We start from the raw sequence: 26929 nt of genomic DNA, 5'->3' as shown, positions 1-26929 counted from the left end.
CTCATCTTTATAAACACTACCTTTCAATTTAACAATTAGGCTAACACTATCTGGAATGGAAGCCGAAAGCAGATCAAGTCTGTTATTTCTGGAAATAAAACCCACTGGTGCTTTGCGACATCCACTTTACCAACAAATGGTCCATTTGAGGAAGAGATGGTGTATACACCAGAAAACACAAACAAATCATTAAAACTGACTTGCTAGTCAGAAGTATTTTCTCTTTCCCATTAAAAACGTTCTCTTACTGCTTTTGCTAGTTCCTTAATAAACAATAAATGTTTCTTAATGAACAATTACAAGTGGGCTACTTGCTGACAGCTAAATCAGGGGACGTCTGGATGAGCATCAGGAGTTTATTTTTAAGGGCCTATTAACATTGTTCATGCACGCATGACAATCTCAGTGGTGATTGCAAAGTCCTACTGAACCTTAAATAAAATTGCAAATTTGTAGCTTAAAGTATCAGGGGGTTTTTTATTTTGAAAATGACACTATTGTTGTATTTTTACATTTCTAAAATCTGTTTGTGACCTCTGAACAATTGTAAAATATTATCATTAGGTCCAAAATATGGGGAGAATAATTGCAAAATAATAAAATAAATAAATAAATAAAAATCTATTGGGTAAAGCACTGGTTTGCACAGAAGGTGGATATTAATTAAATTTAAAAGGTAAATGCATATCTGATATTGGCATTGTTTTATGACGACGTTGGCTTGATTGCATGTTAGAATGACAAACAGCCAACATTAAGTTTTTATTTTACCTTACTTTAAACTTTTTTTGTATTTATACAAATGCAAATGGACAATGAAATAATATATAATAAATTGTCAACCTGATGCATGTTATATTGCATTTTCCAGGTGCTGCAAAGAACATTTGTGTTGCATATGCATATATATTGAAACATATTATAAGCGATAACCAAGAAACAGGAGTGCACAACAAAACTATCAAACAACTCAAATAGAGAACACAGAGAACGGGGTAATGAACAGATTAAGTCTTTTTCTTTCTTTTCATGTGCTAGATGCTCTTTCAGCATCCATGAAGGCCTACAATATTATATTAGATGATAAGCCGAACGTTTGTCTTTAGATGCGTTGGGTTGGTGTGTTGGAGATAACTGACATAATTGTCCAATATTTTCACATTCTCAACACAGTGGGGCAGTGCAATTACATTTCTCATCCCCACACCACACACACACACACACACACACACACACACACACACACACACACACACACTCCAATACTACACACATACAAACTAATCAATGAAAAATGCACACTATTCTCATGGTCTCCTTCACTCAGATTACTTACTTTCCATAAATTTCATAATTCCCATAACATATTTGCTTCATTTCTCTAAAATCTGTTCATGTCCTCACCTGAACTCATCTGAGCTCCTGTTGGAATGTCTGTCGACAAAAGCACAATTGCCTCGTTCCAAAATGCCTGAGTAGCGCTGCACGGCCGGAATGCAAAAGAGGCACCAAAACCACTCGCACAAAAAGAAATGTTTCGATACCATTTCAGAAAGAAATGTTTGGAATTACAACATAATAATGAACCATCCAGTTTGATCATTCTCATGCTGCACACATATACATACATTATATTGATAGTAAACCATTTAAGGCATTAATTAAAATGTACTTTTTATCATAAAAAAGTATTTGGATATGAAATCTGAACATCTGAATGAGATCTGACAAGCCTTAGTAAAGGTGATAATAACTGCAGGTTAATATCCATTGTATTTTTTATTTTCCTGCTTGGCCACCAATGGACCTCATTTCATTTTCATCGTATTTCCCCAACCACAGAGGAGAGGCAGGACAAAATTAAACAATGATCAGAACAGAATGTGTATTTAAATATTTTCACCTCAGATACAGTATATGGAACAGACAGATACAATATTTCATCACAAAAAATCACTGTACGACACAGCGGACCACAAGAAATACGAACAAAGGGATGAAAGAAAAAGAGGAGGAGAATATGCATTGTCCACACCCTGAGCTTCAGGCCATCATATCCAGGGTAGAAAGTACCCTGGCCTCAAAACATCTTGACAAGGACAGCATCTGTCAGGGGCAGTGCATGGGTGTCTGTCCTCCTGTTATGATAAAAACACACAAATGAGAGTTGGATGTTGGGCACAAAGTGACCATGCTGCAGATCCAGAGGTTGAAGGGATCAAATTTGGACACATTCCTGTGGAACCAGACCAGGCCACTGATAAAAAAGATTACTTAAACTGTACTTGCACAAACCCAAGCTGAACAATTTAAAGCCACATAAAACTGGTATTTCCCTCATGTGTTCTTACAGCAGTTCCACAACACTGTCATGACATTGCTGCTTTACCATATCTCTTTCAGCAGGAGATTTGGTGGTTTTCATAGCAGTGAGCTCCTCAAGTGATTGAACCCTTTGAGTAGCTTATGTACAAATGCTGTTTTTGTTTTGTTTTAAAAATGTTGAACTTAAGAGTGAGAAGAGGGCAGAGTTTGTGCAGTCACCATTCATAGATGCTGAAGGAAGTGGACCTTTAGGATTAAGTAATCTCCCCAGAGACAAAATCAGAGGAGGCTTTGAGACTGAAACAGACAAAAAGGGAGCAAGTTCAGGATGTAGACAAAAACCTTTTGTGTGGTCTCGCACATTGGTTGGGTTTTTGGGCATCACTGAAATGTGAGAATGTTTGAATCACAATTGCACGGTTGCACTGTAAAAGAAAGGGACAAGGTTGTTCCCTGCATTTCATCAAATTGGTTTCAACGTGATACATAGTTTCCATTTTCTGTTTAATAAGTCCCTAGCCCAAGCTGTGTAGCAATATTAGTTTGCAAGACTTTTTGTGCGTGCATTTGCAGTTGCAAGTCGGCGTATGAAAAGTATATGCAAGTATGTGAATGTTTGTGTTCGTGCATGTGTTTCTGTGTCTGTCCATGTGTGTGAATTTGGATCTTGATTGTCACTGCTGGAGAAGTCTTTATTTAGTCCATAGCTCTGAAACTCTTCAGTCTAACTCAGTAAGTGTCTTCCAAAGCTTATCCTTTAAAAAAGATTAAAAATATGAAAAGGGTACTGTCCATTTCATCTGTCAAGAAAAAAGAAAAAAAAAATCAAATGAGGATTAGTCTCAATACATAATGACATAAACTTATATCACAATATAGATTGTGGTAGCATTAAAGCATTTACTTGAACAATTTCATACTGCTATCATCTTAACTATTTACCAGTATTAATGTCGTACCTCTTCAGCGATGGCATGATAAATCCAACTACAGGCTGGTGACGGTGAAGCCTTCATCGCTCGGCTGGTCAAGAAGCTGGCAGAGAACCCCCCCCCGGGCTGTTTGGGGTGCATAACGGTGTCCAACAGGTGCATAGTTGTCCAAGTTACCATGGTAAGCCATCTCATCATGCTGAGGGGAAGAGTCCAGAGTCCCACTCACACAAGTTGACATGGAAGGACCTCTTTGTAAAGGGGAAGGGTAAGATGAATGGGATGTAACTCTCATCCCAGAGACCATCAATGACATGTCCCGTTTGTGGGAGGGCAAAGAGACTGCTGGTGGTCGCTGTTCCTCATAATTTTGGGGGCTGCCAGCGACACTTCCTCCTTGCCCATACCAGCAGGGAGAGCCACTGTAACTTGGGGAATCATACTGGGAGAACTGCTCTTTTGGGACCCGATGCGGACTCATGGCAGAACCACACTGCGGCAAGAGCCGAGGGGTTGGGGAGAGGGTTGGGCTAAAAGTCCTGGCAGCATGCCCATAAGTCTGTGAGGGAGGACCAGGTTTAGGGTACTGCTTTAGGGCATCTGACTGATTTGATAAACTGGGGGACACAGAGGCAGAGTCCGGAGGAAAGACATGAGCAAATCTCTCATCTGAGGAGGGAGTAGAAGTGTGGACAGAATATGGAGAGGGGTATTCACAGGACTCTGGGGCATGGCTGAGAGGTGATAGGCTACTACTATCTCCACTGTAGTAGTCCAATGCTTCTTGGTACAGACCCCCTGAACTCATGTGCCCTGACCCTGATGGGGTTGAAGGCTTTTGAGATTTGGTTTTTGGTGGGGGACGATCTCTTTGGCAAGGAGAGTATCCTCCCCTGCCTCTTGCTCCCCTGGGCTGTCTGCCACCTGTAGCACTCCGTTTTGGTCCTCCTTGCATAGGAGGGCTGGCAGGTGAACCTGGGGGAACAGAGCATGCTTCCTTCTCATTGTGTGTCTCAGACTTTTTCCTTCGCCCACGGCCTGGTTTGGCCCCCCCTTGGAATAGTACATTCTGACTCCAGTTGTAAGAAGGGCCTGCCGAATTCTCATTCCAATCAAGCATTAGCTTCTCCAGGCTTGAAAGGCTAGACTGACCCTCAGGCATAGGAACATCCCTTGGGCGAAATGGTCCACCCACAACACTCATCCCTCCTCCACCAGTGTGAGAAGAGTCTGAGGAGGATTCAGAGAGTGTGTCAAGGCAGGGACGCTGTTTGGCTTTTTGGGGTGTGTAGTTTGAGATGTCCAGAATGTCTTTGGATTCTGATCCAGTTCCAGCTACACCATAATCAGAGAAACCATGAAACTGTTGAGTACCATATGCATCACTACCCCAGTTATTTCCCCCTTGCCTATATCCCCACTGAGCTGTAGAGGTGTATTGTCTGCAACCCTCAGGCGGGGAAGAGGATAAGGAATAGGGGCTAGACTTTGTCATTGACATATAACTTCCACCTGGTGAGGTTGCGCCAGAGTCCCCTCGCTGTATGTTTGAATGGGGTGGGCCTGGATATCCACTATAATTGCGCTTGGCAGAACCCTGGTAGTTGGAATAACTCATCTGACACTGTGCAGAGGGAACAGAGGGAGTTTTTGTACCATATGTAAAGCTACAGTCACTTGGCCTTTGCTGTTGCTGCTGCTGTTGAGGGAGGGGGTAAATACTTCCTCCTTGAGGAACCCCAGCACTATAACTAGGTGGATATTGAGGAAAACCTCCAGAGGGATGTGGAGAGCTGGGTGAACGGGAAAGCAAGAGTGCAGGGGATTTAGGGAAGGATGGAGTTGGAGAAGTCTGTGAGACACTGAATGAATATGAGGGTTTAGTTGCCGAACTGCCTTGAGTTTGGGGTGAGGGTAATGGCGCCCCTTCCCCAAGACAGGCTGCTCCTTTAGGACTTCTTTTAGGGAAGGCAGGAGACCAACGATGGGCTGCACCAGGGCTGCCACCCTCATATCCTGGGGTGAGTTTACGGCCTTCCTGGCGTCCAGCAGGGCTGGACATGGAAATGTCTAGCAGGTCAGAGGAGTCATCAGAATCAAGTAGAGAGCGAAAATATCCTGCAAACATTCCCTGAGACTCTTCTCCACTGCACACCCCTCTCATACCGGGGCTGTGGTACATCCCACCCTTACTAGTCTCACTGCTTTGAAAACTGCCACGAGGGGAGCAAGGACTCTGATAGCTACTTGCTTTCTCATGAATGTCTCTGTCACCTTTCCCTATCCAACTGCTGTTCTCATTTTGCCAGTCATGCTCTTGGGCACCTGCACAATTTTTTGAAGCCCCATTCTTTCGTGCCCGCCGTTTTCTAACCTTCTCACCTTGTACAGAGTCACCTAAAGCTGCCCTACTTATTCCCCCAGCGACACCCTTGCCTCTTTTCCGAGGAGCTCCTGGTTCAGATGCGGGGACCTTACGCTTTTTGCCAATTGTTTCAAAGAAGTCACTGAATGACCTCTTAAAAGAATCAGAGGATCCAGCTGCTCCCCCTCCTCTACTCCCCATACAGCCTGCACGGCCACCTCTTCTGCGAAATCCTGTGAGACGGTGCAAAAGAGTGGAAAGGGATGGATTTTCTGGTGGTATGTGGAAAGTCTCAGGCTCTGTCGGGGTCCAGCAGCGTGGAGGGGAGCAGCGGCCTGTGCTGGGAGGTTGTCTGTTCAAGAAGGCCAGTTTGGAAAGGACATCTGCATATTCTACTTTAACATCATTGGTGTCATTAACATATGAGGGCTGTGGAGATGGTAGCTTTACTGTTCGCCGCCTTCGAATTTTTTTGGGCTCTGCTGCACTGGCTGCTCCTGCTCTGGTCTCATGCATGTCAGGCTGTCCTGGTAATGCCTGTTTTGGGGGGCGTCCCCTGCGCCGCTTCAAGATTACAGGAAGCTCTCCCGGTGGAAACATTACCATCACACTCTTTCCATTGTTTTTCATGCGGAGAAGTGCGGTTGGCTCTCTGGAAACATTTGCTCCCGGCTCACCTCCGACACCCCCCTCTGGCCCCTCTCCTGTTGTGACCCCCTCTCCATGGAGAGCAGCACACACTGGCTCCAGGGATGAAATCTTGTAGCTTTTCTGTCGTCGGCTCATATGAACAGGTATTCTGGCTACTTTAACCACAATCCTTCTCACACCTGAATAACGTCCCTGTCGCTTCCCTCTAACTGCATGGTGAGTGACAATGCCCTCTCCTTCTGATGTTCTCGAGCTATGATTTGGTGTAACACTTGCTGATATATCTGGTGATGGTAAAACCTCAAATGATGAGGCAGCGGCACACACCTCTGGGGGATGCTCCTCTATCGGCCTTATTTCCTCCGTTCTCCAGTCTCTATTTTCCTCTTCTTCTTCATCCTGTTGGTCCAATTCCCTTTTGAACATATTTTCCTCAGCAGCTCTACGTAATCGGGACGATTTTCGAAGGTGGCAGGGGAAACGTGGTCGGCCAGAGCTCCGTAGGGTGTACTTCCTTTCAGCCTCCACAGAGGTCACGACAGTGGATTGGCCTGTTATACAAACTTGGTCTGGGTCAGTGGTGCAATCCATTTCTGGTTTACATGTTGAGTTAAGTTCTGTCTCCTCCTTAGGTAAAGAGGAAGGGTTGTACTGAGGAGGTGACTGAGGAGTCTTTGGGGGAGGAGTGATATGTAACAAAGGGGCCGACTGAACTTGCACATTACGTGTTTCAATCTTTGAAGGTAAAGACAAGTCCTCGGGAATAAGGGAGGGGTCCTGCTCTACAAGTGAGGAGCCAGTGTCTGTGGGTGTGCGCTTATGTGTTAGCATGCTTGTGTCCATCCACATATGTGTATCCATTGGAATGTGTGTATGCGGCTGCATGTGTGTGCTTGACTGTGTGTGTTGGGGTGTGTGCATCTGTGGTTGTGTGTTTTGCTGAATGTGCATTCCTTGCTCCACATATTCTGTCTGCCGACGTCTCCTTGCCCTACGTTGAAGTTGCTCTTCATGGTTCCGCAGACCATTAGCTAAAGAGGGAGGTGAATAAAAGCTGTAATGTAGTGAGCTGGCCGGAGTGGAATCGGTGGGTCCTACAGATGTGCCCACAGGCTCTTCATCCCCCTCCCATAGAGAGGGGCCCTCATCATCACTGCAGTCTTTGTCAGCCAGTGCCTCACAAGTCAAGCGAACACCTCCAGAGCGCAGGCGACCTGACAGACGGCTCATTACCTCCAAAATTGCAGATCAGGATCTCCGTATTTATGTATATGTGTCAGTGACGGTTCAGTGTTAGGTTTAACTGTAAGCTGGGTCCAGTTCAGAAGGTAAGATGTTTGATCTCTTTCCTCTCACGATGTTGGACAGAATGAATTGGACCATCAGACTTCACACAGTCCCAGTTTTCAGGAGTGCAGTTATTTCCTAGGGAAAAGGTTACAAAACACACAAAAAAGACATACTGTTGAGAACTGAAAACAATTGATGGACAACATGCTACTGAAATAACTGCAGTTGTTCTTACCATGTCTGCTGCTGTGGCCATGCTTTGTGTTATCCCTGTGGGCGAAAGGACACTTGTCACTATGGCAATACAGTTAGAGAACAGTTGTAACCATGGCAATTGAATATGAGTGGAACGGTAACCATGGTTACATAGTTTTCCTTTCCAATGCAATAGATTGCAGGCCTCACTATGGCAATACGACATATGTCTCAGTGGATAGGCAACTGCTTTACATGCTTTACGCTTGACAATTTAAAGCATATTTAGTAAACTTTTAGTGCAAAGGAAAAAAACTGTCGCTCACAGACAGTCTAGCATTATCTGTGATCTCTCGCAATAATAAACTATCACTCTAATTTTTTTAGTGCAAAGTCTGATTTAGAAAATTTAGGAATTAAGAGGAATGAGAGAATTAGTAACATCATCTAAAAAACATGTTGAAAAATGTCCAAAGCAGCCATTGCATTGTGGATGTGTCATGTCTCATTATTTGTATATGTGACAGCTACCACGTATATTGATATAAAGTAACATTAAATGTGAAAACGAGCTTTCAAAAATGTGTACATTGTAACTAAACAAGTAAACAAATATGGAATATAGTTACATTTAAAAGGCAATATCTAAATAAAAGACTATATTATTCAGCTCTCACTAACAAAAACCTATATACACATAAAAATAGTGAGCTACACACAAAATATGACCTCTGAGAAAAGGCTAGAATTAATAAACAATGCAAAGAAGTTGGGACATGGCAGCAGGGGGCAGCAAAGGGACGAAAGGCGGGGGATGTGGAGAGTTCAGGAAAGAGATGGATGGATGAAAGAATATATGAATGGACTGAAGAAGAAAAAAAATGACATCCTGAAAAATGAGGGGGAAAAGACAAATGCCAGCGAGAATATTTCAAACAAAAAGGAAAGCTGTCATATAATTTACTCCTGTCATTGCAACCTATCTGTGACAAAACACAAAATTAGATCTTTGACATTATAAAAGTAGATGCTGTATATATATATAAAAAATCCACTTGTGTGCTATATTCCAAGTCTTCGAAAGCTATATAATATCTTTCTTGGTGAAAACATTATAACAAAATTTTCATTTTAGATGAACAATTCCTTTAAGAATTGCACTTCATTTGGAATAAACATTGTAGTGATGCAAGTAAGTCCAGCGGCTGGACTCTCTCACACACAATACACTTCTATCCATCTCTCAGTCTGTTACACATGGTTTTTATTACTAACTGGCAACGATAAGGAAAGTGCCGAAAGAGAGCGAGAAAGCGAACCAGAAACATGTGCTACAGTACATGGTGCCGAACAAGCTGCCACACATTCTTGAAGACACTGATACAGAGACACACAAACTCACATTTTTGCTAAAAATGAACAAAAGCACTGTCTCCACAATCCTTCATTTCACTACTAGAAACAACTTTTGATGCACATAATTATTTCTTCCACCTAGAAAACAAAACAGCACTTTCCCTGCACACTTAATATTCTGTGACACAAACAAAATCGCAGAAATCCAGTGTTCAGAGCCATGGATAAGCTTCCCACACGACTGTATTGCCAGTTTGGCCTGATCGTCTTGTGCTTTAAATCTCCCAGATTTCAACACTGTCTGCTCACTGTTTTCAGGTTTTCTGGGAGTTTTAGATCTGAACACATTTTTGGTTGCTTCAGAACAATTATTGTGTATGCGTGTGTGTGTGTGTGTGTGTGCTTGAAGGCCCATGACCTTCGCTCAGTACCAAGTTTCTGACACTTCTTTCTAAAGTGCTCGCCAGTCTTTGCCTGACATCTTAAAACCATGCACATGTTCAGAGTATCCAGCGCCAAAGGAAACAAAACAGTTCAAAACATCAGTGAACTCTCTTGTGTTCAACTCTTCTCCTCTTTGAAAGCTTCATTTTGTTGTCAGTAAACATAGCGATGATGTGCTGAACCAAAATGGTCTGACTTGCTCATCAGAAGCAGTTCTGTTAAGGCATGTTCAGGTGTGTTTTAGCTGCTACTCTCTCCACTTTAAACATACACACTTACACTGGGCTGGCTATTGATGGTGCAGCTTGAGGTTGAAGGACAACTTAATCTGTGTGCCAGTTGAAGACATCTGAAGTATTCTGTTGTGAAATCACATCTTGTGATGTTGACTACAGCTATAGGTCTTAATCTTTCTGACACCATATTGAACAGGAAAAACAAGAACATCACTGTCTTCGAAGATTGTCAGACTTGGCATCTATTGGCTATCTGACTTCCTCAGTTATTTGATTTTCTTTCTGTTTATTTAGTATTTTAGGATTCTGCATTTTATTTTGTATTGCATTCCTGCAATGTATCACACATGAGTTCACTTAAACAAAAAATGTCCTGAATTAACTGATTCGATTAAATAACTTCAATGAACAAACTAATTACTATGAACATTAAAATGCTAAAATTTTATTAATTAATCAGCTTTTTATGTTTTTATTTGTTCCCGTGCCAAGATTTCGTTGGAAGATTATTTGGGTGTATTATTTGGAAAAATAATTTGGTGCTATTTCATGAACTAACACAAGACTATCTAAAAGTTCATTAAAATTCTGTCACCATTTACTCACCCTCATGTCAGTCCAAACTTGTATGGCTTTCTTTCACTGGCTTTCAATGTTCAAACACACAAAATATTTTCTTGTGTTTTGCAGAAGAATGAATGTCAGATCTAGAATGACACGAGGGTGAGTAAATGATGACACTCACCGTTTCCAATCCCACAAGACGTTCGTTCATCCTTGAAACACAAATGGAGATACTTGCAATGAAATCTGAGAGATTTCTGTCCTTCCATTGAAAGTCTATTCACACAGTTCAAAACGTTCAGAAAGAGACTGTAAAATAAATCCATATGAATCGAGCGGTTTAATTTTTGAAAAAAGCCTAATTAAATCTGTTCATCATATAAAGCGATTACGTCTCTTCAGAAGACTAAATGCTCGATTCATATGAACGTTTTGACGTCTTTCAATGGAGGGAATAAAAATATCTTCATTTGTGTTTTGAAGATGAATGAAAGTCTCATGGCGTTGGAATGACATGAGGGCAAGAAAACGATGACAGGATTTTCACTTATTTGTTGAACTGTCCCTTTAAGTTGCAATTCCAACTACTTGAATCAAGTCTATATAGCGAAGCAAATCAATCACATTAACAAGCATGTGTGTTTTTGTCTTAAATCTCAGGCGTGTATCTGCATCCTGAACCAGATGATGTTGTCCGAGGGTCACACAAGGTTTCGCACACAAACAAATATAGCTTTTAGATCTGCTACTTCACCCTTAAACTGCATCTCTTTAATTCTCTCACACTTTAAATTTGCTTTCTGTCTCCTCCTCCCTCTCTCCTTCTCTTTCTCTAATTAATACCGCTCATTAATTAAGCATCAGTCTCACAGAAGACAGGAACAAGCACAACTGCAGAACAGCACTTTAATTACAGTCACGCACACACACACACTCACACACACACACCGAGTCCCTCAGATATTCACACACATTCCTTCTCCTAAGCGTTAGAGAGAGAGAGAGAGAGAGAGAGAGAGAGAGAGAGAGAGATTGAATGTCTGGAGCTTCTCCTACTCTTCTCTCACAGTTCTGGCACCATCACATATTTGCCTGCCAGGACAGACTAGTGAGCTGGATTAAGTCAGCGAATGAGTGTGTGTGAAGAGAGAGAGAGAGAGAGAGAGGTTAGCAGTGGTCTGCTCTGTGTACTAATTAAATGTGGCTTTCACTCTTTCTAAACCTAGTGGCGTGTGTTAGATTACTGAAACGAGGAATCCTGATGTTTGCTCAGTTTACAGGTTAACGGTGAACGGAACATGAAGCAATATCATTTTTTTTAATATTTTGCTTCTAATGGGATGCATTCATAAAAGTTTTTTTTTTTTAAATCAGTTTTTGTGCTTTAAAATGTCATGTTTAATTTATTGTGTAACTTTACTTTGCCATTTCTTTGTAATTGTTTATGAACTTTACTAGCAATTTACAGCATTTTTTTTTTCCAGTGTAATATTTATTAAAAGTCACATTTTTAAGACTGCTCAAAAATAATAACAAAATAGTACCATATTGGATATTGACAGAGATTTGGTATTTATGGCTGTCAGTCAATATTGAATATTTAATTGTGCATGTTAATTTCCAATATTTATATATGACATTTACCATCAAATAACGCTCACTTAAAGTCAATATTTTAAAACAATAATAATTTAATAACACTGTTCAATGCAATCATTATCAAATCTCAAAATGAATATGCCTTTTTCATACATGCCTAAATTCAGTTTTATGAAGACTGTGATCATTTATAATTTAATAGATCATTAAACATATTATCTGCTATAATTTTAATACCGATGCATCCCTATTTTCTGTTGATTGGCTATAAATATTATTACAAGTAACATAATAATAAATCACAATCTTTTCACTCAAATAATCAGCAAATCCTCAGTCAACAATGAGCTTAAGGCAGACAAAAGCAACTGTGAAACATTATCCGCTGATGTTGCTTTTGGACAGTGTAACTTCAGAAAGATGAGTGGTTTACACTCAATTTGATCTCAGATTTGTTTTTGCTTTGTGTACTAGTTATTAATTATATTCTCTACATTTGAAGATAATCCATGCCTCAAACCCTCTCTGCCGTTTCACCCTTTCTTTTGTATGTGAATGAGAATGCGTTTAACTTCTCTCACTGCAGCCGCTCTCTTCGCCTCCCTCCACTACTGCGCTTTCGATTCTCCACACACGTTTTGTCTCTTTCTCCAATCCTTTTAACTGCTGCAATGCTCCCCAGGAGACCCAAACAGCTGCTAACGTTTAGCCAATCACAGAGCTGTCTTTGGATTCACTGTCCAAATGACAGACATGAAAATCCACATTGATGCCCACCTGTCCAAAAACCAGCCATGCTGTAAACAAATCCCACGGCACAAAATAAGATTATCTGTTGACTCATCCTGCAACAAGATTTGAATGCTCAGGATGTTATTTGTTTTAGATCTCATGAAATTGTCACGAAACCAATCAGCCTAAATGACGACCGGAAAGCAAAATGCATCAGACATAAAGATACATGTAAATGTAAATCATATAAATAAGCAAAGATACACCCTAAATATAGTGCAAGTGTACTTTTTCTCATCTGAACTGTAATAAATAGATTATGGCATACAGATACAGCAAAAGCTGAATGACGCAGGGATTGGGACACACTCTTAGAAGGAAGGGTTCTATATAGAACCTTAAGGGTTCCGTCAGGCGCTTCATAGAAACTTTTAGGGGTTCCATCATGGGATCAGATTATCTGTATGGATTTATTTTTAATTTATTTTTATTTTATGAATTAAACTGCTTGCAAAAATACTTTATCACAAGAAAAATTTAAATAACCTATTAAACATGGCAAGTACTATGCAATCATTTAAGACAATTCTCCTTATAAGCTTTTTGCCATAAAGGGGTTCTTTCAAAATGATTCTCTATACTGAACTCAACAACCTTTTTTTCACAGAGACGGACTCATGGACACGTACTGTACATGCATTGTCTGGTCTGTATCTCACATCCAACTTTTTTTTTTTTGAGTGAGATGTGCAAGTATGTTTGCACAAATGTTTGGGCTGGGATGTGTGTCTGTTTACACAAGTAATAAGGTGTGTGTGTGTGTGTGTGTTTGTGTTTGTGTGTGCGTGTGTGTGTGTGTGTGTTTACAGAAGTGTGTGTCTGTGTGTCAGTGGGTGTGTTAGGGAAAAGCACTCACTGAGTTCAAATGAGAGTGCAGTTGTTGCTAAGATACAGGCAGCAGCCCCGACAGTGTGTGAGAGCGAGTGACAGAGAGAGAGAGAGGGAGAGAGAGAGAGAGAGAGAGAGAGACAGAGAGACAGAGAGACAGAAAGTTAGAACAAGACAGGAGGAGAAAGCTTAGAGTGGAGAGAAAGAGAGAGAAGGAATGGAAAGAAGGGAGAGAGAGATAGAGAGAGAGTTAGAGAGAGAGAGGTAGAAGTGGGTCATAAGATCCACAGAGACACTCCAGTGACACTCTGCAGAAACACAGCTGTCATCACACACACACACACACACACACACTAGCTCTGTTACAATAGCACACAAACCTAGTCAGCTGCCTCTCTGCCTACATAGTCAGCATCCCAACTGGAACCTCACTAGGCAGGGGTTTACTAACTTTTTAGTGCTAAAGAGCCCAAAACATGATGATCCTCTAATGTTCTGTATATTAAGACAGCTAGACCTATTTACACTGTCTTTATAATATATATATATATTTTTTTTTTTCCACAATTAAACACATGATTTTTGAAGTATTACTAAGAGAAAGAAAAGAAAGGTGTGAATGACACTCATAAAGTGTTATAAAAATTATGTGTTAGACATATTTCACTAATCTCTGAATTTCAATAATCTCACACTTTGCCTAAAAATATATTTTGTAATATTTTCCCCCCATCTTTCTTTCAATGCTCTAATTTGAAAACCATGTTGTAAGTGATTGATTTGTAAAGATCAACTGTAAGAAGAAACTCGATGTGTCACACAAATAGCGTTTCAATTTAATACAAGTGGTTTGAGAGGAACGATGCAGTTCTCTACTAATCATAAATATAGGCTACAGTTCAAAAGTTGGGGATCAGTAAGATATTTTAATTTTATGAATTATGAAAAAATGTACTTGATCAAAATTACAGTAAAAAACAGCAATATTGTGAAATTTTATCACAATTTGAAATTACTGTTTTTTTAAAATGTAAACAGTAATTTATTCCCGTGATCAAAGCTGAATTTTCAGCATCATTACCAATGTAATTGGTACCGAATGTAATTGTAATTGTAATTTTTGAACAATTTTGACGAGTTTTCCACATTTTCCACTGAACTCATCGCAATATTGTTAAAAAATACTACTAAAAAAGTAACTAAAATGGACATAAAATTCATTAGACATGCAATAGGGAAGAAAAGACTATCACAACTGTCGTTTCATGCCGTCTTCCTCCAGGCCGCTCACTGGAACAGAGCTGCTGTCTTTCTGCTTTCCCTTCTTCGTGTTCAATGCCTCCATCATTCCTCAGCCTCAAACTCACTTCTTCTTCCTTCTCATCTGCATTCTTAATATCTCCCGAGTCTCTGCCTTTTCCCTCTCTGTAACCTCTCATTCCCTCCTCCCCTCTCCACCTTTCTCACTCGCTCCCTCTTTCACTTTCTATTACTCGAACGCTCTCTCTTGTCCCCAGCTGCAGGAAATTCCATATAATCTTCATCACCAGAGACTGCGTTCAACACTCGGCCCAGCCAAAAACACACACGCACAGCACACACACACCTATCTTACTTCTACTCCTCGTCTTTTCTTGTTACTTTTCGCTTTCCTTATTTTCTTGCGCTCATCTAGTAGGTTATTAGAAGAGGAGCAGAGACTCGCTACCCCATCCTGACCTCCCACCCCTCCGCCTGGTCACATGACCACAACACCAGCTGGAACAGCAGCTATAAGTGAGAGGCAGGAGTGAGTGAGGCAGGAAGATAGTACACATGTGTATTTTGGTCATTTAGGCCTTGTTTACATGGTATTAAGATGCGTTTTGGTGGATCGGATCACAAGTGGACGAGGGAGACACATTCCCATTACACCTGGCGTTTAAATCCATCTCTTTTATCTACTTTCAACCACTTCTGTCCTGATTTCTTCGAGGTGAGGGTCTATGGGCGGGTAAATGTACGGGCTTTTTCAGATCTTTTGATCCAACGGATGAAATAAGCTCACGCAATTTTCACATGAACAGACCCGGGGACGACGTAAAAACACACGGAGAGCAGCAGCTTTATTTTTTGCTCTGACAGACACAAGACCAGCCGAACGCTGTGAGTGTGTGTTAGAAATCAGGAATGGTGAGAGAACATTGTGCTTGGTATGTTTTTCATTTTCACACCAAACTTGGGTCTCCAGCCAAAAAAAGTTTAAATCCCGTCCGACTAGAGCGCTTCCAATAATGTTTAATGTTAGGTCAGGTTGCCGGTCTTTTGTGTCTGTTTGAACACATGAGAGTTTACACTACGAAAGCAATCCGGTCGATTGTGTTTTCGACTGCATCTGGAAGTGGTGGAAAGTGGACAAGCTCAAAACGTTTTAGACCCTTTACACCTGTATTTAGTGTCGTCCACTTGTGATCCGATCGACCAAAACGCATCTTAAAGGGGTGGTATAATGCCCTTTTCACAAGATGTAAAATAAGTCTCTGATGTCCCCAGAGTGTGTATGTGAAGTTTTAGCTCAAAATACCCCACAGATATTTTTATACAGCTTGTTAAAGTTGTCAATTTTTGAGGGGTGAGCAAAAACGCACCGTTTTTGTGTCTGTTCCTTTAAATGCAAATGAGCTGCTGCTCCCGGCACAGGGGGCGGAGCTTTAAGAGCTCACACACACATGCACTGGAAATTTCTAAAACTTTTAGCCTTTTTATGTTTAAATCGAAGTCAGAAAGATGACTCAAGAAGTGACAACATGTAGACAACATTTCTGAATGGTTAGTTGTTGTTATTGTAGTTATCTTCTAGTCCTTGATTAGCATATTCTGTCATGATAATCTATAAATCACGTTCCCGGGGGCGGGGGTTAACCTTATTTTAAGGTTAGTGATGTCAATAACCCGGGAGGAATGCCGTGTAGTCCCTACCAGTTTGTTGTAGTCCTTAAAAAGCAATTTCTTTAAAACAAAATATGTCCCTTTGCTTTGAACTTTGAGCGTCGTAACTTTGCAGATGTTGTTTATGCTCAAACAGCAACATTACACACTAACTAAAGTTAAAAAAGTGAAATCATATTCAACAACCCCTTTAATACCAGGTGTAAACAAGTAAATCAGAAGAGCACTGGTCCTTCATACTTCAGATATGGAAAATGCTCAATAAATTGGTATGAAAGCTGTGGAAAGGTAAGAGGGAAGAGAGTGGGAAGAGAAAACCTACAGACCTACAACACACTCACTATTCTTAGTTTATTTTGAATCATAATCACAGGTTTGTAGTGCAAACAGTCTAACCGTTTACTGCACTTTGTTAATCTTCTGCTCTTCCACAGCTAATGAATTTGAAGTATTGCACATTTACAGTAAATTGCTTACTCTTGTGTGCTGGAAGCAGATGAACGGACATTAAAATGTGAGCATGAAGACAGACAAAAGAGTTCAGGACACTCCCAAACATCTTCGTTATCATTAGGGAATATCATGAACAGATCAAAGAAGTTTTGATAGACTATACAATACTGACAAATATCAACAACGGAGCATTTTAATGTTTCAGAGCTAATTATGTTCTTATGTAAACTGATGACAAATATTTAAAGGATCTTCTAAAGCCCGTCATATTTTTCACTACTATAAATGTCACCGATCGGTTTAAAACACACTTAAGAAAGGAGAATAAAGGCAATTACTTTTCTGTCCATTCTTCTTTGAATATCCATTTTTCATCATCATCTTTTGTTTACTTGAATAATCCATCGTGCCATGATCAGACGCACTACTGTAACAGCTTCATTATTTTCATATATATATATATTACATTTGGAGAAGACACAATGGAGTGTGTGCGCTTAAACTGTGCTTATTTATGTCTGAGGGTCACTAGAGTAGATGAAATACTGTGTTAAAAATTGCTTGTAAATTGCTTATTATGCTATATTATCAATTTATAATATTGAATTTACCGTGGTGTTTGCTTTCCCCGTACATATTAGGGTTACAGTATCAAGTACTGTTACAGTATCATACTGTTTTACAGTATCAAGTATCAGTCAAAACAGCGATTGGATGGAAATCGATAGGAGGGTGTTCCCCCTCATGAATAATGCAGAATGTAATGACGTAATACGAGCCTACGAATGCTCTTTGTACTAGAGCTGCACGATTAATTGTTAAAAGATCGCGATCTCGATTCAAACACAACTTCATTCCTAAATGACGACAATTCGGCTTTGTCTATTAAACCTTTGACGAGTACGATCACAGCGAACTTTCAGATCTGTGTTGTGAGCCAGAGAGAGCAGTTGTCATGTATAGATATGAAACAGCTTCACACTCTTTGTAACCACAAAGTATCATTATTTCTGTGTTAAAAATATTCATATTGTCACAGAAGTAACAGATAAGAGTTTATAGTTCGGATATAAACACTGATGTCTAGCGATCAAAATAGAAAGTAACATGGAGCTTCAAATAACGATTGTATCGTTACACCAGTAGGTGGCGACAAGTGACTATGTATTTGTCATTGAATCATTCATTCAAAAGATTCATTTAAAACTGCCGATTCATCCAATAATGAAACAAGTGAAGTATTTATGAGTGAGTCATTGAATCATTCATTCATTTTGAATGAATGATTCAATGACTCACTCATAAATGTGTCAATGATTCAAACCGATAAAAAAAAAAAAAAAGATTAATTAAAGATTTTTAAACAGACTGCAGCAATTAACATTTTGTCAGAACCTCTAGTAATTTACATATTATTTTGTTTAGTTGTCTATTCAGAATTGTGATCTCTGTTTTTAAAAAAAAAAATGTATTCTCAATTTATCCAGAATCGTGCATCTCTATTCATATACTCATAAACTACTCAATATCATTGTTATGACATGGTAAAAAAATCATTTTATAATTTTATAATTAAAAATGTGTCGGGCAGTCAATGAAAAAAAGATGCTGTTTATAACCAGAGTGTAGTTACAACATCTACCAGCAGGGCAAAACCCTGACCTCTCCTAATGCTCATCCCCAATACACACACCTGTCTCCGTCCACACCTCCCTCTCTCTCTCTCTCTCTCTCTCTCTCACAATCCAACACATATTTATCTGCTTCTCACGTTGTGTTTATCCATGTCCTAATCTCCCCTTTCCGTCAGATATTCAGTAAACAGCTCATCAACCAATCAGCTCATACTTACAGCCGGTGTGTCTCTCAGCGCACGAACCCGCACCTCTCTAACCCGTCTCCTCCTATCCATCTCTGGATTGTGTCTAATGCTCTCTCTCGCACTCCAACACACACACACACCTTACACATACAGACATATGGGCGTACACCACACACACACACTCGCACATATTGAGTTGGACCTTGAGGCCAGTGTTTTGTAGAGGGGCCTCTCCACTGCGGCCCTGACTTCCTGACTCCCCCCCCCCCCAGAACCCCTGTTCCACTGTTGCCGTGGGAGACTGCAGAGACCGTTGCCAAGGAGAAGGGCTGCTGGATGGCTGTTTAAACAACAATGGCCGCCTTGTGCACATTCCAACTCTAGACACTGACAGCATGTTAAGACCTGCTTCAAAAACAGACATCCGCGCTCTCTCTCGTTCTGTCCGTCTGCGTCTCGCACACTAGTGCGCACATATGCAGATATTCCCTTGACTTGACTTCTCTCTTTCTCGCACACAGGGGCTTTATTCAAAAGCATCTGTTTCTTTTTAGCCCGCACAGCTCATTCTCTCTCTCGCTCGCTCTCAATCCCTGTTTCCATGGTCTAAATCTCTCCTTCTCATTCAGGATGGGAGTGTGTAGTGCACTCATCCATCTTTCTGCCTGCTGTACACTCCCTCTATCATCATATCCAGAAAATTCCACTCCCTCCTACTCTCTCTCTCTCTCTCTCTATCTCTCTCTCTCTCTCTCTCCCCCCTTATCGGCCTTCAGTACCTCTGCTCTTCCCCCCACTCTCTCACTTTCTTCTGTTTCTTTATCTCTTTCTCCCTCTCTCTTGCTCGCTCTTTCTCCTTCCTCCCTTATCTCCCCATAGTACCCCTCCTCTTCCCCACCATCTCTCACTTTCTGCTATGTCTCTTTCTCTCTCTCGCTCACTCTCTCTGCACTGTGTAATCTCTCTCGCTCTCTCCTCTGTCTCTGGCAGAGGAAGTGTGTGTTCCCCAGGGGGAGCTGGGCTCATTAACTTCCAGGAGAGAGAGAGAGAGAGAGAGAGCAAGAGAGAGATAGAACAGGAAAGGGAGAAACAGGGGGAGGGTGAGAGAGAGAGAGAGAGAGAGAGAGTCTGCAACAGAGTCTGAAGGTGAGGAAAAGACAGGAGATGGAGAGATAGGAAAAAGAAAGATTAGACAGAATGAGAAAGGAGAGATAGAGAGATAGACATCTGATCAATCACCCAGGACCACATTCATATCCTGTTTTAATGATTTTTATCATATTTCTATAACACATTGTCATGCATTTATATTCATTTTAAAACGTCTACTGCAAATTAGTTTAGTTACTCTCAGCCATCAATCAATCTATCTATCTATCTATCTATCTATCTATCTATCTATCTATCTATCTATCTATCTATCTATCTATCTATCTATCTATAATCTGTCAGTCTGTCTGTCCATCCATCCATACATCCATCTATCCTTCTATCTATTTATTTTCAGTGTGCATAATGTAATTACGGTCATCAAATTGAGTGTGTATCGGTACAGGTGTGTCCTGGTGGGCAAACAGGTGTTCTGAGTTTTACTGACACAACAACAACAGCCACAGTCGTGTGCGGGAAACCTGAGGTCACTGATGTAAATTCAATAAGATTATGATTTCATTAAAAGAGCGCCATGCCATTTAATCACGAGAAAGATGCAGTGCTGCGAAGTAAACGGGGAACAGAGTGAGTCGACAGGATTGAGGATCTGTGGAGCTCAGAGTCAGTTTTCTGCATGAGCCTTGAACTGATTCATTTGATTCTCAAGAATGTCCTGTCCTCCTCAAGATTCAGCCCACTGCACACTCATAACTTTGAGGCTGCTTTGTTCTTTGAACCATTGAGCTGAATTTAGATTATTTATAGGATAATAATAGGATTTATCATAATTTAATAGTAAAACTGCGGCACCTGCAACATGTCCTATATCTAATAATACGGGTGATATACTTTTAACCCATTAGTGACAATAAATGTGTCAAGATTGAATTACATAGAAATTTATATTTTGAAAAACAATTAGGAAATGTGAGATTTGTTCTATTTAAAGTGTCATTAAAGCACAGACACCAAAAATTATTGAATTTAAAAAAAGTATCCTAACTACAGTGATATACTAAGCCTATACATTTGTAAGACCCTGTTCCCTCGTGCTCATGTAAAAGTGTATACTCTTTATGAATAATAATTTAAAATGTCTGCTGTCAAACCTAACATAAAAGTTTGTAATATATATATATATATATATATATATATATATATATATATATATACACATATACATATATATAAATCTTTTCAAATTTTAAATGATTTTAAATAGTGTATTATATTATATTACATATTTTATATTCCAGTTGCTGCATCCTCCTAAAATCTTAGCTTGAATGACAACTGAAAGATTTTGCATCCCTGACGCAAGACTTATCACCATATTTCAGATAGTAAAGGATATTGTTAGATGAAATTATCATTATTATGTTTTTTTATTTTATTTCACGAACTGAATAGAATAAAAATCCACAATTGTGAAACTGAATGTGATTTCAAATTTGGAATAAGAAAAGGGTGCCTTATAATCATGCCAAAAAGAGCACAAAGAAGAAAGTTTATGTAAAGAAACTGATTGGCACAGGTCTCGAACACGCTTCATTCACTTCATGCACAGAAAGGTGTGGTGAATCGAAGCCTTCCTTCATGTAGTTATAGAAACAGAAAGTACTTCAGCTACATAAATGAAAACAATGAGCATATTTGAACAGGCTGTCCTGTGTGGCCTAAATGATGTATGGAAAGAAAACCCACTCTTACCTTACACATTGATTCTCTCAATCATTTCTCATCTCACTCTCAAACTGCATGTTTCCATGGCAATCTTTAGCCAGGCAGTTTGTTACCTGAGAGAGAGAGATAGAAAGGGAGAGTCGAGAGAGAGGGAGAAATGGAGAGAGCGAGAGAGAGAATGACATATGTCAGGGCAGAATGCATACAAATGCATATGCAACATACGGTATCACTTGATCTAAATGAAGTATATGGCATGAATATAAAACTGCACAAGTTGCTGCATTTTTCTTTTTAGGTGGCTTGTGGTAACATTTCACAATAATGATCCAGTTAGTGATACAGTACATCATTCATTCAAACCCCTAGTTAATAAGTGCTTAACATGAAATTGGCGAGTTTCAAAACTAGCAAATGCAAGGATCATTTCCAGTTGTGTTTGTGCTCTGTTTCTCACAGCATCAATGAGCTGTTGTTTATGTGATGTATATGTGTTTCTCAGCACCACTCTCCCTTGTTTATCTCCCCTCCCATTCTTTCTTTCTTTCGTTCGTTCTCACTCTTTAATAATTGAGCTGGTTCTGTCTCTTGTTAGAGTTGGCTCATTACTGAGACACAGAAACCAGTCAGGTATACAGAACCCTAGTTACTCGCTCTCGCCTCCTCTCGCACCATCATCATCCTTGCTCGCAAGTTCTCTGTCTTCGTGTGTGTGTGTCTCTCTCTCTCCCACACACACACACACACACACACTGATGCGGATAAACTTAGCAGCCTGAAACACAATGCCTCCCCCTTCCTCCCTAGACTGGGGAACCAGGGTCAGAGGTGAAAATCTCTCCAAAAAAGCAGCCAGCAGGGAATGAGAAAGTGGATGGAAGAGACTGAAGCCGTGTTTTCCTGCTAAGTGTGTGCAGTGTGAGATACTCTAGCTGTGGCCAAGGTCAGCAATGTCTCTCAGCTCTGCCAATCAGAGGTTTCCAGCTGTTGTGGGAAACCAAGCTTCCTTTACAGAATAAAGGTTGCCATGGAGACCAGCCCTATAAGTCTCTCTGACAGGTGGACACATGCACAGACAGCCCCCACTCCCTATTCAACCTAATACTCACAGATGTGCAAGCTCTTATTTGACCAAAATAAAAAAAACATGCACATATAGAAACTATATGCAGAAATCCATTCCATTGTCAGTAGAAATATCCGCGTTTCAGTAATGACACCATGTGCGTGTTTTGGGCAGAACAGCACGCGCGTTCCTGGCGTGCGCCGTGAATAATCGCGCCTGTCACAACATAAACATCTTCGCGTCACCGTCGCGCGCACAGCGCGAGCCCAATGACTTGCGCCAACGCGCCACTGCATTGGCCACACTGGACAGGAGATTAGTTCAATAAAAAACTTCTTAATTGGCATGTCTTAATGCCAATGCTACATTAATTTTTTTTAGTTGATATTGTAGCTATATTGAAATCATGACTTCATTAACATGACTGACATTTTTTTTCTCTCACTGATGCTTTGGCATGTTTATAGTGTATATGTAAAGCAATCATGCCAATAAAGCACTTCTAAATGAAACACTGTAGGCTGAATAATTAGCCAGACTAATTAAAAGTGCAGTCATTGGCGGCGCGCGCGGCTGTCGTCTCCCCATAATAATCACCCAGCGCATTCATGCAGTCAGTCAACACACTTATGATCAGTATTCCTCAGTCAATGGGCACAACATTTACAGCGACACGTTCCCCAATATTCGTAATCAAACGGTCAATTTTCTTTCACACACCAACGAATATCTTATATTGTCCACGCATTTTATCGCACAGAAAATGTACGTGTCAGAAATATTTAATATTGGCAACCTGCAGCTAAAAATATGTCTGATGTGGAGCGTAGGTGAGTGTAATCTATGTACATATGGAGTGTGTGCGCGCGCGCTGAATGCGAGTGACCTATCGCGAGCTCAATGAATGGCAGCGATGAGGTTAATAAAAATTCCTTAAGTAGAAAACACAAACCCTCGTGAAATGCGCCGCGGCGCAGGGGAAGACTATGCAAATGTTGTGTGTGAAGCCAGACGCGCGCACTCACCGGGAGGCGACGAGTTCCGCTGCTGCAGCTGTGATGCTCGAGCTCCTCACGCGTTCCTCAGGCTCCTCGCGACTCGAGCACACACCGTTCCGTGACATGCAACATCCTAAAAGCAGAGGCTGTCTGTATGGGGTGAAAAAAACTACTATGCATGAATGACGGGGTTTTTAGTCATCTCGGTGCTCTTCTGTCTTGCGACGCCAAACAGGCTTTTCAGCATCTGGTTAAAAAAAAAAAAAAAAAAAGAAAGAAAGAAAAAGAAAACAGAAAAAAACGAGGAGAACAAGGAAAAAAATCGCGTGTTTTTGTCACCACGTCGGATATTTAAAAAAAAAAAAACTAAAATTGTAGTAAGAGAGTACCGCAGTTTCTCACAGGAGCGCGCCGGGAGTGCAGCGAGCGCGAGATGTTGGAATGAGCCGTTCTGCGCCGTTTCTCGCCCTCTGCAAACCAACTCCGAGGAATCTAGTCAGAGAGGGCTGTAGACGTGCCTTGTCGATGGGGGCATCCGGGCCTCCGTAGATTCTTGGGTCTAGGTTTTTTTCTCCTCCTCTGGAGGACTCTGGGTACTGAAGTTCTGCTCGTCGTGACTTCATTCATTCTCTCTCTCTCTCTCTCTCTCTCTCTCTCTCTCTCAGACTGTCTGTGTTGCATCAAATAACACCCAGACAGTGCGACGGGGCTCTGAAGAAATGCAATTAGATCTGCCTACGTGACACAAATGCACTTTTGAGATCTATATGCACATTTCATCTAGAGTGCAGAGAAGATCTTTCCCCCAAATGAGAGGTGACATTAACTTAACACTGTGAGGTCAAAGTGAGTTTGCATTGTGCAAACTGCTTTGAATGCTTAATAGGAGAGAGTTCGCCTAAAAATGAAAATTCTCCCATCATTCACGTCGTACCAAAAACCTGTATTACTATGAACACAAAAGAAGATATTTTGATAAAAAGAAAATTGGTCAACAATTGTATGGATGGGTTAAAAAAGACATTTGTTAATGTTCATGTTTGTAAATGGTGACAGAATTTAAATTTTTAGGTGAACTATCCCTTTAAGAAATTGCAAATGAATGTATTCACTCACTCTGGAAGCTTATAATTTTTTAGTATGACGGCATAGAAACTGTGAACATGCAGCCTATGATTAAAAACAGATTTAAAAACTTAGGAAGTCTTAAAAGAATATAGTTCACCTAAAAATGAATCACATCAGCCTCATGTTGTTTCAAACCTGTATGGCATTCTTTCTTCCATGGAACACCGACGGAGAAGTCAAAATGACAGACTCATTCAGGTACAATGAAAGTGAACAATGACTGAGGCTGTCCATTACTAACATTATACCCGACGACTTCTTTTGTGTTCCGGGGAAGAAAGTAAGTTACAGGTTTGGAACAACTTGAGGTGATTCATTTTGTGGTGAACTATCTCTTTAAAAAGTGAATGATGTTCTATAATGACTGAACACAATATACAATGTCTTTGATATGAACTGTGGGCTGTGAATATTATATTGGCTGAATCTATTAGAGACTGTCAAAGATCACAGTCCAATAGTTTATCTGCTCTGCCCTCCAGTAATTGAATTTTCCTCTAATTTTCTTCCATGTTCCAAGCTCTTTCAACATTCCCTTCACAATTGAAGAGAAATGTATAGCTATTATTTGGCTATTATATGCAGGCTGCTGTAACATCGCATTGATGCAGTTGTGCTGGTCCTACTTCTTTGTTGTTCTGATTATAGCATTATACTGACTCATACACAATATCTGGATACAGGGAAAATTAGCTTTATATTATGTATATATATATATATATATATATATATATTTTTTTTAATTTATTAAAAATGCTAATTTTTGTCCCTCACCATAAAATGGGGTAAAATTCTAATTGCATCTGTGTGCAAATAAAAGAAAAATACAATTTCTCACAAAAAAAGGAGAAAATTAAAGTGTTTACTTAATAGATGTGTATTCTAAATAAAACATAATAAAAACAGCCTGAAATCTAAAACCACAGATTGCAATAACAAATTCTGCCCAAAAGAAAGTCAACCTACATTAAGCTGAATTATCTGAAGCTTCTCCACCTATATTACTTTTCTTGTTACTTACAACTGATTTTTATAAACAGGGACAAATGCCAAAACGTGCTAGAAATTAATCATCATCAACACACACACGCACACACACACACACACACACACACACACACACATCCCCAGGCCTGCAGAATATCTACCCTGCTGCAGCAAAATTGTAGATGCAACAAGCTGTTTAATTTATAAATGTGAAAATCAAATCTGCAGCAGTGCAGGTACAGAATGTACCAACATGACTACAAACCCCAGCAGGATAATTAATAAACCAATACAGCATACTAAAAACCCTGCACACCTCCCAGTCTTCACATTATGGTTCTTCTGCCATCTTGTGGACAGCAAAGTGGAGAGCAAATGACTGCAGCTGTGAGCAATCGAGCGTTTGTTTCTCTTTGACGCACACTTGCTGCATCATTCCTGATAAACTGAGAATCACGATCTGTTTAAAATAGAGATTACGATTCTCCTACGATTCTGAATAGGTTAGACACCTAAACAAAATAACGTCATTTGTCAGGTTTGGACAAAATGCTACTTGCTGCAGTCTTTTTAAAATATTTAATTTGAATTAATTATTTAAAAAAAAAAAAAAAGTTTGAAAGAATGACTCAGATGGCTACATCCTAAATCACATACTTCCCTACTATATAGTAGGCGAAAAACAGTATGTGACAATTAGTATGTCCGAATTCACAGCACTCATAAAAGAGTAGGGAAAAAGTACCCGGATCATTGTCACATACTGGCCGGATGACCTACTACTTCCGGTGAGATTCTGAAGTGTGCATACGATGGACACTTTACTATCCCATAAGGCCACAGGAGAGGATTTGTGAATGACAGTGAAGTGACGCAACTGATGCTGGTAGGTCACATGACAATGACAACATGGCGAATGTAATACTTCCAGATTATGTTCATACTACACACACTCATACTATATACTATAAGTACTTACTCTAGAGAGTATACGATTTCAGACACAGCCTATGAATCAGCATTTTTAAACAAATCTTTTGAGTGAATGATTCAGTGCAAATCCATTGTCACTTGTCGCCACCTACTGGTGTAACAATGTAATTTACGCAATCTTCATAGACCTTATTCACAGCAG

General features: G+C 40.2%; 1 protein-coding gene across 2 annotated transcripts; it reads right to left on the bottom strand.

Moving 5' to 3' along the window:
* Nucleotides 1-1764: 1764 nt before the first annotated feature.
* Nucleotides 1765-24415, bottom strand: ahdc1 (AT hook, DNA binding motif, containing 1). Of its 2 annotated transcripts, XM_084130241.1 has the most exons (5): nucleotides 23707-24415; nucleotides 21643-21728; nucleotides 7799-7833; nucleotides 3285-7698; nucleotides 1765-3125 (listed from the first exon to the last, which is right to left on the bottom strand). In XM_084130241.1, exon 4 carries the CDS (start codon nucleotides 7501-7503, stop codon nucleotides 3313-3315), a length of 4191 nt encoding a protein of 1396 aa, XP_083986367.1. In that variant the 5' UTR covers nucleotides 7504-7698; nucleotides 7799-7833; nucleotides 21643-21728; nucleotides 23707-24415; the 3' UTR covers nucleotides 1765-3125; nucleotides 3285-3312. The 2 variants fall into 2 exon arrangements, with proteins under 2 accessions (XP_083986367.1, XP_083986368.1); XM_084130242.1 differs by lacking the exons at nucleotides 21643-21728; nucleotides 23707-24415 and adding an exon at nucleotides 15184-15301.
* Nucleotides 24416-26929: the final 2514 nt, after the last annotated feature.

This window comes from Abramis brama (assembly GCF_963993115.1).
Source record: "Abramis brama genome assembly, chromosome: 12".
NCBI classification, from domain to species: Eukaryota; Metazoa; Chordata; class Actinopteri; order Cypriniformes; family Leuciscidae; genus Abramis; species Abramis brama.
This window is presented reverse-complemented; position numbering and strand designations above follow the sequence as displayed.